Source organism: Periplaneta americana, chromosome 5, assembly GCF_040183065.1.
Source record: "Periplaneta americana isolate PAMFEO1 chromosome 5, P.americana_PAMFEO1_priV1, whole genome shotgun sequence".
Lineage (NCBI taxonomy): Eukaryota > Metazoa > Arthropoda > Insecta > Blattodea > Blattidae > Periplaneta > Periplaneta americana.
The window spans coordinates 96,545,671-96,560,448 of NC_091121.1; the positions used below are offsets into that span (position 1 = coordinate 96,545,671).

At 34.1% G+C, this 14,778-nt stretch overlaps 2 protein-coding genes across 5 annotated transcripts in view; both read right to left on the bottom strand.

Moving 5' to 3' along the window:
* Positions 1-374: 374 nt before the first annotated feature.
* The window catches only part of LOC138700019 (aminopeptidase N-like), a 172,575-nt gene continuing 158,171 nt past the window's right edge, over positions 375-14,778 (bottom strand). For all 4 annotated transcript variants that reach the window (XM_069826306.1, XM_069826305.1, XM_069826304.1 and 1 more), the window contains 3 exons: positions 13,856-13,999; positions 6,356-6,437; positions 375-4,918 (listed from right to left, as the gene is read on the bottom strand). In XM_069826306.1, the coding sequence (XP_069682407.1) occupies positions 4,757-4,918; positions 6,356-6,437; positions 13,856-13,999 (388 nt within the window). In that variant the 3' untranslated portion in view covers positions 375-4,756. The remainder of the gene's footprint in view (positions 4,919-6,355; positions 6,438-13,855; positions 14,000-14,778) is intronic.
* On the bottom strand, positions 9,733-12,261 carry LOC138700022 (tigger transposable element-derived protein 4-like). Its single transcript, XM_069826309.1, has 2 exons — positions 12,044-12,261; positions 9,733-11,818 (listed from the first exon to the last, which is right to left on the bottom strand). Exon 2 carries the CDS (start codon positions 11,815-11,817, stop codon positions 9,871-9,873), a length of 1,947 nt encoding a protein of 648 aa, XP_069682410.1. The 5' UTR covers position 11,818; positions 12,044-12,261; the 3' UTR covers positions 9,733-9,870.

Consider the following 14,778-nt stretch of genomic DNA (forward strand, 5'->3'; position numbering starts at 1 on the left):
TGTTGGAGAGAATGGGTGAAGAAAAAATGATGCTGCAATTGATCAGGAAGAGGAAAAGGAATTTGTTGGGTCACTGACTGAGAAGGAACTGCCTACTGAAGGATGCACAGGAAGGAATGGTGAACGAGAGAAGAGTTCAGGGCAGAAGAAATCAGATGATAGACGACATTAAGATATAGGGATCATAATATGCGGAAGGCAGAAAATAGGAAAGATTGAAAAAAGTTGGGTTTGCGGTGAAAGACCTGCCCTTGGGCAATACACATGTATGTATGTGTGTGTGTATGTATGTATGTGTGTATGTATGTATGAGGTTGGTTATAATGTGAAGAAATGGTTCTGATATTGTGAACTGACATAGGCCTACAGTATAATCAAGAATATTTCTTATTTTACTGAACATTTTGTCTTACATTTTCACTTTATTTGTTTAAGGTCAAAAGGGAAAAATAATTACAATGGACACGTGAACGAATAAGGCTACACTATGACTGTCAGTGCTACAAGGCAAGTAGTATGCTCTTGCGCCAGAGAATCCAGCGCGAATTTCATAGCAATATATAAACATGTGCCACAAGATTTTCCTGACAGCTTTTAGCGCTGTACAAAAAATTTCAAATAGTACACTTTTCTGGCCATGTGTGTAAACGTGATGTGATATTTCTGTTGCGCTATTAAAAATAGCGTGTTATATAACTAGCATCGTGGACAAGTACCTTATTACTAGTTCTGCACTAGACGCGAGTTGTGTTATTTAATTATGTGACATCGTCTCCTGTATACTTTCATTTGAAGCACACTGTTGTGCCATACTAGCACTCAAATTATGTTGTTACGGTAAATATGCTGAACTCAATGGCATATCACGTCTTAAGTTGCATATGTAAGTGCATTATGCCGAGCTTATATTCAATCGACATATGCTGTATGTGCATACAATTACTGGAGCCTACCAGGTTACTGCTCAAGTTCAGTGAGCTTATTTTTGTGTTTAAAGCCAGAAATGTTTGATACCGTACTGAAAAATGAATTACAAAAATCTGCAGCCAAGTGAATTTATTTATTTATTTATTTATTTATTTATTATTATTATTATTATTATTATTATTTATTTAATCTGGTGGAGTTAAGGCCATCAGACCTTCTCTACCACACCACCAAAATACTAATAGGTATATACAAAAAACAAATGCAGAGAGAGGCAGTAAATAAGATATAGAAATAAAATTTCAAATACAAGTACAAAAAGCACAAAAAATGCAGAAGTGCAGAAAGAGGGGAATTTGTAGAATGTTGGGGAAAAGTTATACAGAGATAGATGTGCGAAAAAAAAATGGATTTCTTCAATTCATTGCACAGGTTATGGTACTGGCCAATAGTCTCTTATCTGAAAAGGATGAATCCAATATTTTCTTCTGTCTTCTTGAAACTTCGCAAATACACATAATTTCTATAGGATTCATCATGACTACTATCCTGCGGTGTCATTCTAATTTTCTAACAACCTGTTTTCTCCAATAATTACCTCAAATTTCATATTTTAACACGAAGTATATTAAACAGGGTAATAATAAAGGTCTGAAAAAACGGAAAATTGGAACATACTATTGCACAGTTATGCTGACTGGCGTCGCAAAGAAGAGTACATAATATTCACACACTCAACTAAGTAGCTTTGAATATCTGACCACACCGACATTTTGCTTGAAACATTCCAAGTTGTATCTGCACATACATTATACAACCTCTACTGTTACATCAAGCTAACTTTTCACCACTGTCTGAATGAATGAAACATCAACCACTGTATCATCTATTTTACTTTTCTTACAGTTACTGCTACCACCACTACTAAAAAAAAAAAAAAAAAACTTGATCAGACGTTTTGACTCTTCATTGCACCCCAGCACTACACTGATTGCTCTCTACGAATATTAGATAACAGATTCAAACATACACAGAGCTTAAAGTATACCGAACGCTACCAATCCAATGACCAATATTACATCCAGTATTACCAATGAAAAAATAATTTAATTCAAATGGAATGATAACTATTTTAGGAGAAGTATTGAAACAGGAACACGATGCATCTTATTAATGTGCATTTTGTAGATAGAGTCTATTTATTTTTTGAAATTATGTTTCTAAATATTACATTTCATTGTTGTGTATGAAGTATTAACATTGGAAGGAGAAGTTGTAGATGACTGCCAAAGTAATCGCAGATGGGTTTCAAGGTTGGAGATATGTCATATCTTGTCCTGACTGGTTTCAGACTTGGACACGAAATTACATATAATGATAAATATATTCACTTTGAGGAGTATTGTCGTTTATTTTTGCATTATGTTGACTGTAATTTTAAAATTGGAGAATATCATGTTAAATTAATGTTCTTCCTTTCTCTAAAAAAATCTATTTTTTAAACTAAAAAAAATGTAACAGCTGGTTCAATGAACTTCAACAATTTAACATCGGTTCGAATCGAACCAAGGCAAACTGGTTGAATGATATCACTGCCACTATCTAGCAAAACTGAATTAGAATTGAATGTGCATTGCACGAGTTGGTAATATATTGCTACCACATTGTAACTGAAATTATGTAATCTAATTTACAGGAAGCAAGTTGAGTCTAGTGCAGCACTGGGCTAATGCAAGAGTTCTGGATATCTGGACCGTGTCAAGAGGATAATTGTGCAACACCACAACTCCGTTTGTATGCAAAGAGAAAAGGATTTACATTGTATTATATCACATAATGCAATTCTCATAACCATTTTATGTAATTTCGCAAATGACCAATGTATGCGAGTCTCATCTTTCATTTAATGAGCAGTGTGCTAAAGTGATAGGGACATTTCACCTTTCTTACGAAGGCCAAATTCTTTATGTAATTCAGTCATGAAAGTTTATTATTTTTGGAGGATGGAAGTAGGGAGGAAGGAGAGGGAATTATCCATGTTACATTTAATGGAACCTGGCTAATTGTGAAACTCTTAGGACATTTGTGGACCTTCCATCAAAATATTGGGAAGCAAGAAGGATGATGACTTCATTGTTAAATCCAGAGCATTACATACACACACACATTTAATGGAACCACAGAGTGTCCCAAATTGATGTATACACATTTTGAAACACTATTTCTCAGCAACGAGATGATACAGAAATACGATTTTTGCGGTTTTGTATTCCTTAAGCCTGTTCATGTTCAAAATGGCCCCCTTCCGCCACAACAGAGCGACATACCAACTGGATTGTTGCTAATGGAATATCATTACAGGCATGTTCATTCTGAATTCTCAGTTCCGCCAGTGTTTGTGGTTTTGTGGTGTACACTGTGTCCTTTAGAGCTCCCCATAGATAGAAGTCTGGAGGGTTTGAATCCGGAGATCGAGGTGGGAACTCCGCAGCACTTCCTCTTCGTCCTATCCATCTCTGGATCGTACTCATTTAGTGCATGGACAAGTCTCGGAATGTAAGGCTTCCATTTTTTGAGCTGGCAAAATTCGATGAACACTGCATTTGCTGATACCAATCTCACGAGAACATTGACTCATTGAATCATTGACTTCTTAGGGGATTGTACAAAAGCCTGCATGACTGCATAAACACTCTCATTATTGGTGGAACATCTCTTTCTTCTGCACCGCCCTTTCAACACGTCTTACACCGTTCCGTCGACTTCAAACTTGTCTCAGATTCTTGTGATAGTTAAACCTTGTTAGTGGTTGTGTTCCAAATTCAACCCTCCAATGTCGTTGAACCTCAACAAAATTCTCCACTTTCCAATAAGATTTCATTATCCTCTTACGTTCATCGAACGATAATTGCACCGCCATATTTGTTATAAACAGATGAACATGTTTCCATGCTTTCCACTGCCTTCTGAATCATAAACCGCAAAAATCGTATTTCTAGCGCATTTCTTTGCTGTGAAATAGTATTTCAAAGAGTGTATACATCAATTTGGGACACACTGTATAGTCGACATATGATGATTTCATTTATAATACAACTCTTGCAAAACTTAAAAATTCAGCTTTGGTGCCTTTGTTTTTCAATGTGATATATGGGTGTTAATGTATAGAGGGAAATTATATGTGGGGAGTAATGTGTGTGCCAGTTTCAGCTACTGTGTTCCATTAATGATTTTGACAAAACTCCTTATAACATATACGAATATACCTATTAAATGAAAAGAGAATTTTGTACTTATACTGGATGAAACTCTTATTCTGTTTGTCTTTTAAGAAAGATCAGTTTTATTTGAACAGAAATTTTCTCATAATTTATTACATTAATTCATGATCGTTGAAAGACTAACAGTGAAATGACATCTGTCTCACTGAGCCAGTATGTATGTACCAGTAACTTAGAAAGTCTATTATTCATTTAATAAAGTACACTGTATGTATTTAAGTCCATTTCACATCTATTAAGATACCCTAACTTTTCCATTTTTTACAGTTCATTCTGAAGAAGAAATATCGACTAAATTCACATCTCAGTACTCTATCATAAGTGTATCATTTATAATGAGATAGATAACACTCATACTATAACTATCAATTCACAGTCATTTACCATTGATTTGAAAGCAAAATAGTGCAGTAATAAAGAAATACATTACATCGATGTTTAAAAAAATTAATTTACACAAATATTTACCACAATAACACTTATCTGCACGACAGTATTTACAAACAACAGTATTAGGTCAGTCATCAATGTTGAGGAATTAGACAGGGTTACTGGAAATGAAATTTGGAATATATTTCTAGCCACTCATTAACAGCTTCATAGCTATTTTTCATCCATTCAACATTAGCATGAACAATCTCAATGGCCTGCTGGAAACTTTGTGTCGTTGTTCCTAGCTGGTCTGCATTTTCATCTCGTAGTTTCTCCAGCTGGTAACAGAATAAAATAAATAAATAACATGTAGAAATACTCTTAGATATTTAGAGTAGGTACTCTACGCCAGAGAGGAGAAAACCTCTGTGAATGATCTTAGAAAATATTGCGGTGATATTCAGATAAGTCAGAATATGATATTAGATATTTATTGAATATATTTAAAAAAAGTGTCTCACGATTTTCTTTATAAGCTTTTAATGTATTATACAATAAACTGGCAAGTGAGAGGAATTACTTAGCTTCAAAAGAAATTAATTATAGGCCTACAGAAAATACTGTAATGTTTATTTTTCGTTGCGAATTTTGTCTTGAATTCTGGATGCAGAGAACAGGGCAGAGTGGACTCATTGTCAAAGATTTATCATCCCTTTTAAGCCCATTTCTTACTCATGGGTACATTCTTAAATGAAGATTTCAAAGATTTAGAATTAAAGGAATGAAAATTTCACTTTCAAACGCCGATTTTCGTAAATAGAGAAATATCAGAAGTGAATATAAAAAAATATATACGGTAGTTGCTTTACGTATGGCTGTGAAAAATGAATAAGTCTACTTATACCATACAATTTATAAATTACATGAAATATCTCAATTTTTGGATTGTAGAGAATGCTTTGTGTGTAATCCGAAAAATGAAAAGTTCATTATACTTTGGTGCACATTAAATGATTTTATTTATGTATGTATTCTGAATATCAGGTCGTTAAAAAAATAAACTATAAACAGTAATATCATTTGCAATATGCAAATGGAACTGAATTATTGCGAAACTCATAAAACATATAAGAAAGTAGCCTATGTGTAAGCTTCATCACACTCATTTTTGTGACATCTGTTCTCTGAAAACGATATCTACGAGGGAGAGTCAAAAAATAATTTTAATAATTGTTTTATTAATCATCACTTTTCAACGTAGTCTCCACTACGTGCAATGCAAGTGTTCCTGTTCTACAGATGTTATATATATGTGTAGTACTTCGATCTACTATTTTTTTTTATCCAATGCCACCAGGTTGTCTTTTCGACATTTCTGGTCTTCTCTCCTGGCTGTGGCTTAATTGTAACCCACTTCTGAGGTTGGGGCGCCTGGAAGGCGGAGTTACATTACCCCGATGATGTGATAGGATGATTATGATAATGTAGTGCCAGGAGAGGTCTTAAATCTAAACTTAACCTAAATTCCAGACCATGGACGAACACAGGAATAATCCCGTTTAAGGAAAAATTCCTATGCTCTAACCGGGAATCGAACCCGGGACCTCATGAACTATAGCCAGAAGCTCTGACCACTAGACCATGAGGCTGGTCTACTATCTACTATGTGAGTCTGATTTGTTATTTATATATTAAGGTTACTTTTTGACTCTCCCTCGTAGCACCAATGAAAACGTAATACTGTCTATCCTGACTACAGGTACTATGGACATTACCTGTGATAACTGTAGGGGAGTGTTCATGTAAGTTGCGATGGCTGATACCATCCTGGATATACTGGAGAAAGCAACACCATAGCTAAAACAAAGAATTATTTGTTACAGTATGACCACAGTCTAGTAATATACAGTCACGAAGCTCAATACGTAGTAAATATGCATCCATAGATAGTTGCTAACCACTAGAATCACTACTATCGCCTCATCACAGACAATGTAAAATAGTACCTGCACAGTCTATTGTTCCTAGTACTCTTATAAACTCAAGCTTCGTGACTGTATATACTTGACTGTTGTATGACTATGACTAGCCTACTTATAGGCCTCATAAAAAATATAATTATAAAATAATTTATTGAAATTTAAAAACTCCGTAGTGAATATATTTTAAACATAATTCTAATTTGACACGAAAAACGAAAGTGAAGATTGTGGTAATTCATTGCTCTAACCAATGTCACATTTATTTACTTCTTGTCTCTTGTGAATTACCTCGCTAAGTTAACAATTTTATTGACATATTGTTCCTATAGCAGGTATAATGATAAGTGAAATATTTATCTTTATTTTGTCCCGTCTATTACTTACCTTTATAAAGGTAAGTAACAGACGGAACAAAATAAACATAAATATATATATATCTAAATATATATCTATTACTTACCTTTATAAAGGTAAGTAACAGACGGAACAAAATAAACATAAATATATATCTATTACTTACCTTTATAAAGGTATTACTTACCTTTATAAAGGTATGTAACAGACAGAACAAAATAAACATAAATATATATCTAAATATATATCTACTACTTACCTTTATAAAGGTAAGTAACAAATGGAACAAAATAAACATAAATATTTCACTCTCTAATTTAGTCATTCTTTTCATTAAATCCCTTTTCATAGTGATCAGAACAAAGTACACCTAAGCTTACACATACATACAGAAGAAATCTTGGAACTCTTATATAAATTAAACCAACAGCTCATACAGATGTGTATTTGAGAATGAGAAACATGCACGGATTTAATTTTCTGTTGAAAGTAGGTTCTTTAGTGGGATGTAAGATATATTACATACAGTCTCAGCAATTGTTGACATAATACATATGGACCGACCAGCAGTAAGACCCCAAGCTACTGCTGCTGTTTACCTCTGCAAACACTCGACTTCACCTTTCTTACAGCAGCTGCTGGAAGTATTGCCCATTTTCTTTGTAATGACATTTAAATTTAGTAATTTTGTTGTCCCGCAGATGCTTCAGAAATTTCTGTCTCCTGTGCTAGACGTTTCAGGAGCTTCAAAGGACACATTCTAAGGCACTTCCTATTTCATGAAGTTTTTCTTGAGTAAGTACATGAGATTTTGGTGGGGTTTTCTGGTTATTGATAGAACCTGTTTTCTTAAACCCAGCCACAAAATTTATATTGAACTGTTAAGAAATTTACTTCCAACCTTTCTCGTTGTTTTGTCACGCAATTACATGTTTTTATTGTACATCTTGATTACACAACTTTTAACACTATATCACTTCGGAATATCACGTGTTAAAATTAGGTACCTTGTTGTTGACAAGTTTCAACTTGTTGTTGGTTATCTTCAGGTTATTGATTTAGCATATTGAAAAAGTAAACATAGATCTTTGTCGATCATGGTTTTTATGATCGAATGAAGCCAACTTTATTTTGCATAAATATATATTTCGAGGGTTTTCCGTTTTAAATGCATATACATTTTTATTTTGCATATTTAAATGCATATCATCATCATCATCATCATCATATATTAACATCTTTCCTTGTTTTGTCCGATTTATTATCTAATTTAAAAGAAATATAACAATTACATGAGAAATGAAACCAATAATTAGTTAATTCATTAATTTTTGAGGATATGAAATTGCTGCAACAATGGATAGGCACTTCTGCCTAGTGTATAAGTTGGGTTGTCTTCCACTTTAACATAGGCTAGTCCTGTGTACGTACTAGTTGTGTGTCATTTTTCAGGAGCCAGGGCGAAAACACGAGTTCCTCTAGATATCATTCAGACTTTTACTCTGATTTCGTCGAACAGAAAATGAATGTATTTAGACATCTGCGACAATTAAAGTCACGTATTGTTGATGTCATGAAACTGCTGTGAAAGAAACTGCTGCGAAAGATAAAAGACTCAGTGGAAGCAGTTCCTGGATCATAAGGTGAAGCAATGTCTGCAAAATTTAAGCCTATGTTAGAGAATAATCCTGTCTCTAAAGAAATGCTCCAAATTTCTGACATTCTCAATGGAAAATGTGAAACAGTCACTGAAATGTGAAACATTTCTGCTTACAAGTATGCATTAGTCACATCATATGACGTGGAGAGATCATTCTTGGCATTTAAATTATTTCCGACAGACAAAATAGGAAGTTTCACAGTAGAGAACCTGGAGAAATCGTTACTTGTTTACTGCCATAATTACCTGAAAAGCAAAGAAAGTTAAAAACGTTGGGAAGTTAGAGATGTATTTCGCAAATTTCAAGTGCAATAATTAATAATAGGTTCATATTAGAAACAACAACCAAATTTCTTGGCTTAAAAATCGATAATGTGTTAAATTGGAAAAATCATATTAAAAAATTTATCCCCAAACTAAATTCAGCATGTTTTGCTGTTAGATCTATGCAAAAGATAGTAGGCTAAATATCAAGACCTTAAAAACAATATACTTTGCAGACTTCCACTTGGTAACGAGTTTTGGAATAATAATCTGGGGAAATTCCACAGATAATAAAACAGTATATTCCTACTACAAAAAAAGTAATTAGAATAAGAGTATGTGCCAAATCTAGGGAATCGTGTAGAACTATTAAAAAAAAACTACAAATAATGACCATAGCTTGTTAGCATATTTTTTCATTAATAATCTTCCTTGTATGTAATCGTGAAAACTTAACTAATTTAGCAGTTCATAGCATAAATACGCGTCAAAAATGACTTTCATACTCCATTGACAAGTCTGTCGTGCTATCAAAGAGGTGTGCGTTATATGGCAGTAAACATTTTTAATAGCTTCCCTATCGATATAAAAATTGAAACTCAAAACATAAGATAATTTAGGGTCAAATTAAAGAAGTAAGGGAGCCTGGGGAGGTTTGACCCATTATTTTTATTTTATTTTTATTTCCAAAAATAAATTTCCTTAGAGGTGATGAAAACATACCATTAGATAGACTAAGATCTCAGACATATATGGTAAATTACAGAACAGCCTATTCTTAATGTATTAAATTTCATATATGTTTTTTAATTATACTACTTTCTGGGTCAAACCTCCCCGCATAAGGGAGGTTTGGCCCACATGTTGGGAGGTTTGACCCAAGCCCACAAAACAGTACAAGTCTGCAATATTTAAATAAATTAGGAACATGAATACAAAGAACACTATTTCTAACAAAAGTACCAAACACAAATATTATAAAAATATAGAAAATAGTAAAAGTTCCACTGAGAAATAGCACTGTTTTCACTTAACGCACATTTAAATTAATAAATCTCACTGAGAACCTAAGTTTTGAAGACATTCTTTCAGTTCCATCTTGAAAAACTGGTTTTGGAAGAATTTTCATATCTTCAAATGGCACATAACTAGTGTCTTCAACATCAGGATACACAAAGCAGTCTGACCCGAATCGGTAGCGCCGCATGAATTTCACTTTACACTCATATTCTCTGATCTGTATAACTTTTCCAACATAATGGCATGCTGTCGACTTGGTGCAGAACTTAACCAAGACGAAATCACCACTTTTAGCAGACATCACTCCCCAATCTTCATTATTCACCTCCTCGCAGTCGTCATCATCAGTTATATTTTCAGAAGCCTCGTCCTCATCAGCCGTAGGAGTAAAGTGAGATTGTCTTCTCTTTTTCCTCTCCTTTTCAATTGATACAGAGTCCTCACAGTCATTAGGAAATATTTTCCTAATAGTTTTGGAAGGAAGGGTAGCCTGATTTCTCTTCCTATTGACGCGTTCTTCGTACTCTTTCTCAATAGCTGCTTTGACAGGTGTGTCTGTCAACACACGACTAACAACCCTTTTGCGGCCATTTTTACTTTTCTTTGGACCAGCTTTCGGGAAAGGTCTTACTTGTTCTGGTGAAATTCCACTACAACTTGGCTGGGTAATCAGTGTTGGATGGGGTTCTTTGCTTATGGCTGCTGCATCTTCACTGGCAGGACTTGGTCGATAAGTTACATATGAGCTCATAAAATCAGTAGAATTGAAAATAGTGGAATCAAATGGCCAGATCCCAGTGCATTTAAAGCCACTGATTATATTGGCAGGAGTGAAAGAAACAGGAAATGCATTTCCAACAAATTTTGGGATCTGGTAGATAGTTGCAGTCTCTCCTGGATGAGTGGTCATGAAGTCATCAATAGCTTGATTGTAAACAGTTTTGAAGGGCCCAAATACAGTTCTATCAAGTGGTTGAGTTTTATGGCTTGTGTGGGGTGGCAATGTTATTAGTGTGATACCATTGTCCTTAGCGATCTGAAGTGTCTGTGGTGTTACGTGAGATTCATGGTTGTCTAAGATGACAAGCACAGGACGTTCTTTAGAGCACTTTGTGTGTTTGATAAAGTGTTCCCAGTAATGAACAAAGGTCTCTCCAGCCATCCACCCACTTGGACTAACACCAGCACAAGAACCCACAGGAGCACCATCAATCATTTTATCATTTAATCTCTGTCTTGGATAGACAAAGAATGGTGGAACAGCATTTCCTGTTGCACTTACTGCACAGCAAAGTGTAACAAGTGTCCCCCTCTCAGCGGATGTCATTTTTGAGACCTGTTTTTCCCCTTTTGGTGCAATTACCTTGCCAGGTTTCTGTACATTTGTTACCCCAGTTTCATCCAGATTGTAAATTGATTCTGGGCCAAATTTATTGGTGTGATACACAGAACGAAGATTCTGGAAGAACTCGCCTACACTTGTTGGGTTAAAGGCTGTCCCTCTCCCTAGACTTTTTCCCTGGGGATTCCGCAGTGACAGTCTTGGGTGACGATGCATGAATCCTCTCTCCCAATCATAACTGGCTTGATTGTTTTTCTTCCAATTATCACCGATTGGTTTACCTCTAGCGACTGCATATTCATAAGCAAATCTTCGCAACTCTTTAGGAGTAAGACCATAATTCAACCTAGCTGCTGTTAGAAGGTACTTTTCTAAATCATTTTCCTCTTCTGAACTAAAAATCTGAGAGCTGTTGTGGTCTGCCTTGAAAGCTGTTTCATTTCCTTCCTTTACTTTAGAAACATACCTCCCTAAAGTCTTCCTATCAACTTCATATTCAACTGCAGCTGCTCGAATGCTCACATTATCATCGAGGACACACTTTACAGCAGCTTTCATTACTCCTGGATCTACTTTCTTCCTTGGATTTTCAGTAGGTTTCCACTTGAAAGGCATCCTATTAAGAAATAAAAAAAATGTTATGAAATCACACACCATAACATGGGTCACACCTCCCTGCAATTTTGGGTCAAACCTCCCTCATGGGACTTTTTGTATATACTAAAATATTTATATACTTAATAATAAAGAAAACTACACAATAAATATATGAAATTGAACCTAAAAGGATGTAGAATCAAATGTAACTATCACTATTACCATTAAGATTGCAATTACTTACTTGGATTCTTATAAACAAGAGCATCAAACCAACATCAGCAAGCAACAAATCAAACAGGAAGTAGAATCTCAGCTGTTCTTGGTTTCACTGCCTTGATGAGCATAAATATTACCTCTGACATTAAAAGCAAAGAGAACCATGACAAATAGCAGAGATAAAAATGGCGGGATTTCAAATTATAGAGATGGGTCAAACCTCCCCTATGGTCAAACCTCCCCAGTCTCCCTTACCTAATTTCTCACACCTTCTATTCTGTAGGTGAATTCATGACATTCAACAACGCTTCATGAAATTGATACTAAAACTTTATGTTGTATTTACTAGTAAACTTATTGTAAACCTCTTCTTCATATATTTCAACTAGACTGTGACTGTAAATTAAACTTTATAGTAGTATTAAGTTTTTTGACTTGTTCCATATTCTAGCTGTGAAGCAATATATGAATACCGTACTATGGAATGTTAATAAATACAGTACAATACAAATTCACATATGAATCGGTATGTGAAATCAGTAATTAATACATTTATAGAAAAAAAAAATACATCTAATACCAAGTTAAAAATGGTGGCTTGATGACTGTTTTACTTTAACTTATTTTCATTTATATCATATTAATAAATCAAATGAACCTCTAAAATGTGTTTTTTACTATATATATTTCAATTATTAGCTCATATTTCAACTGTTTTTACTGCATAGTTGCATGCATATTTTCAGATTTTTTAGTGCATAAAGTTTCGTGGTCTAATATTCACGTTCATGCAGTGAATAGCAACCATTGCAGAATACAACAGAATAGACAAAAATAAACTGCACTGAATTACAGCTGCCTCGCAACTGCAAGCTTACTGAAACCAAGCTGCGGTCAGAACAGGACAACTCGTAATAGGAATTGCATAATATGCAATTATCCACCTTATGCCCTAGTGTACATTAACCAGTATGCCAACGTTTGCTGAGACTATGTTGCTTGACAAAAAATTATATAAAATACATTTAAAAATATTACATGACTCAAACGTCATTTAATTTGTGAAAAGTCATAAAACTTGTCCAATAATTGTTTTCGAGCTGGAAGTAGTAAATATTTTTTGCATTTCGTTTTTCACTCCTTCCAGTTGCTTGTTCGTCTATTCCTGCTGTACAGAGTTTTGTGCCATGTACAAAAAAGAAAATGCTAAAATATCTGAGCATTGGATAATAACATGATAAAAGAATTTGTAAGTGGAAAAATTGTATTTATTTATTATTGCTTCCTAATGTAATCGGGGAAGAAATGTGAAGTATTACTGTGATGTCTGTGTCCTCAAAATGGATGTCATGTTCACCTTCTTGGAACACATGTTCTGCCATTGTCGATATATCTGTCTGTCCCAACCGACAGTGTCTTCAATAAGCCTGGTCTTGATATTCCGTTGTGTTGTACCAATGTATAGTGCAGCATAAGCATGGAATTCTGTGTACTTTACTTCACATTTCTAACAGACTTCTAACATTTGTCATTAAAATCATAATTGTAAGTACACGTCTTGTTTTGTTTCTTGATTATATTTACAATTAATTAAGTTGCTAGTTAATTACTATCCATTATTTTATGTTTTCCCTAATTATTTTGTAATTTCTCACCACTACATTGATTAGTTTATTTGTGTTTTATACCTTTACTCAAACATAAAAACCTCATAAGATTGATGTAGAACCTACTACTCATACATAACGTCCTTCAGTATACATGTCTGTGAGTATTGCTTAATTAATATGCTGTGAACCCTCAATCGCATTTTAATACCAGTACACTCAATACTTACTAGTTTTGTATTACGTCCCAGTTGTCTCGTAAGAAGTTGAAAGCCAAAGAATGTCCTACAACATTGTTTGCTACAGCTACAAACACACGAGGACCATCTTGTTTACGTATTCCTGAGGTATTTGAGGTAATCCAGCTGAGATACCTGCAAGGAGAGAAAATGCAAAGCACATCTGAGAACTAAAAAAAGAGCTGAATGACTATGATATCTTTACTGTCTTAACTTTTGCAATTTACTTGGCTGACTAGTTTCGAAGTGGTATCCTTCATTTTCCGAAGTCTAATAATTGACTAGGCTTCAGACAATGAAGGGTACCACTTCGAAACTAGAGAGCCAGCTAATTGCAAAAGTTAACACAGTAAAGATATAAAGTCATTCAGTGATTATACAGTAAGTGTTAAAAGAGTGTATTGAACAATGAATAATAAAAAGAGAGAATGATTAGAGAAACTTGGTTCCAGGATTACCGTAGAATAACGTGAAATATTTGGTTTTGTATTAAAATAACTTTAAGCTTATTTGTACATTAAAATTAAATCTTACCTTAAAATTAAACATTACATTGCTATATGTTCTTTATTGATACTCACGTACATGTATTCAGCATCAGACTTTCTTTGTTTGGATGTATTATTACTACATTGGGAATTATCTTTCTTTTCACGTTTTATTTTCCTATAAAGTCTCATATATATATATATATATATATATATATATATATATATATATATATATATATATATATATTCTGTACCAGTGTGAGTGCTTCTTGTAGAATGTTTATCTGTGCATGACGTTAGACGCTTACAGTTAAGGTTAAGCTCTTAGCATAGCAGCGCGTAAGTCAAACAAAAATGGTCTTAACTCCTAAACCATAAGAGATTTATCAAAACCAGTGCCATCAGTCGATGACATGTGAGGAT

Excerpts from the sequence above, each read along its gene's own strand:
- LOC138700022 (XM_069826309.1), bottom strand. The coding sequence starts at position 11,817 with ATGCCTTTCAAGTGGAAACCTACTGAAAATCCAAGGAAGAAAGTAGAT.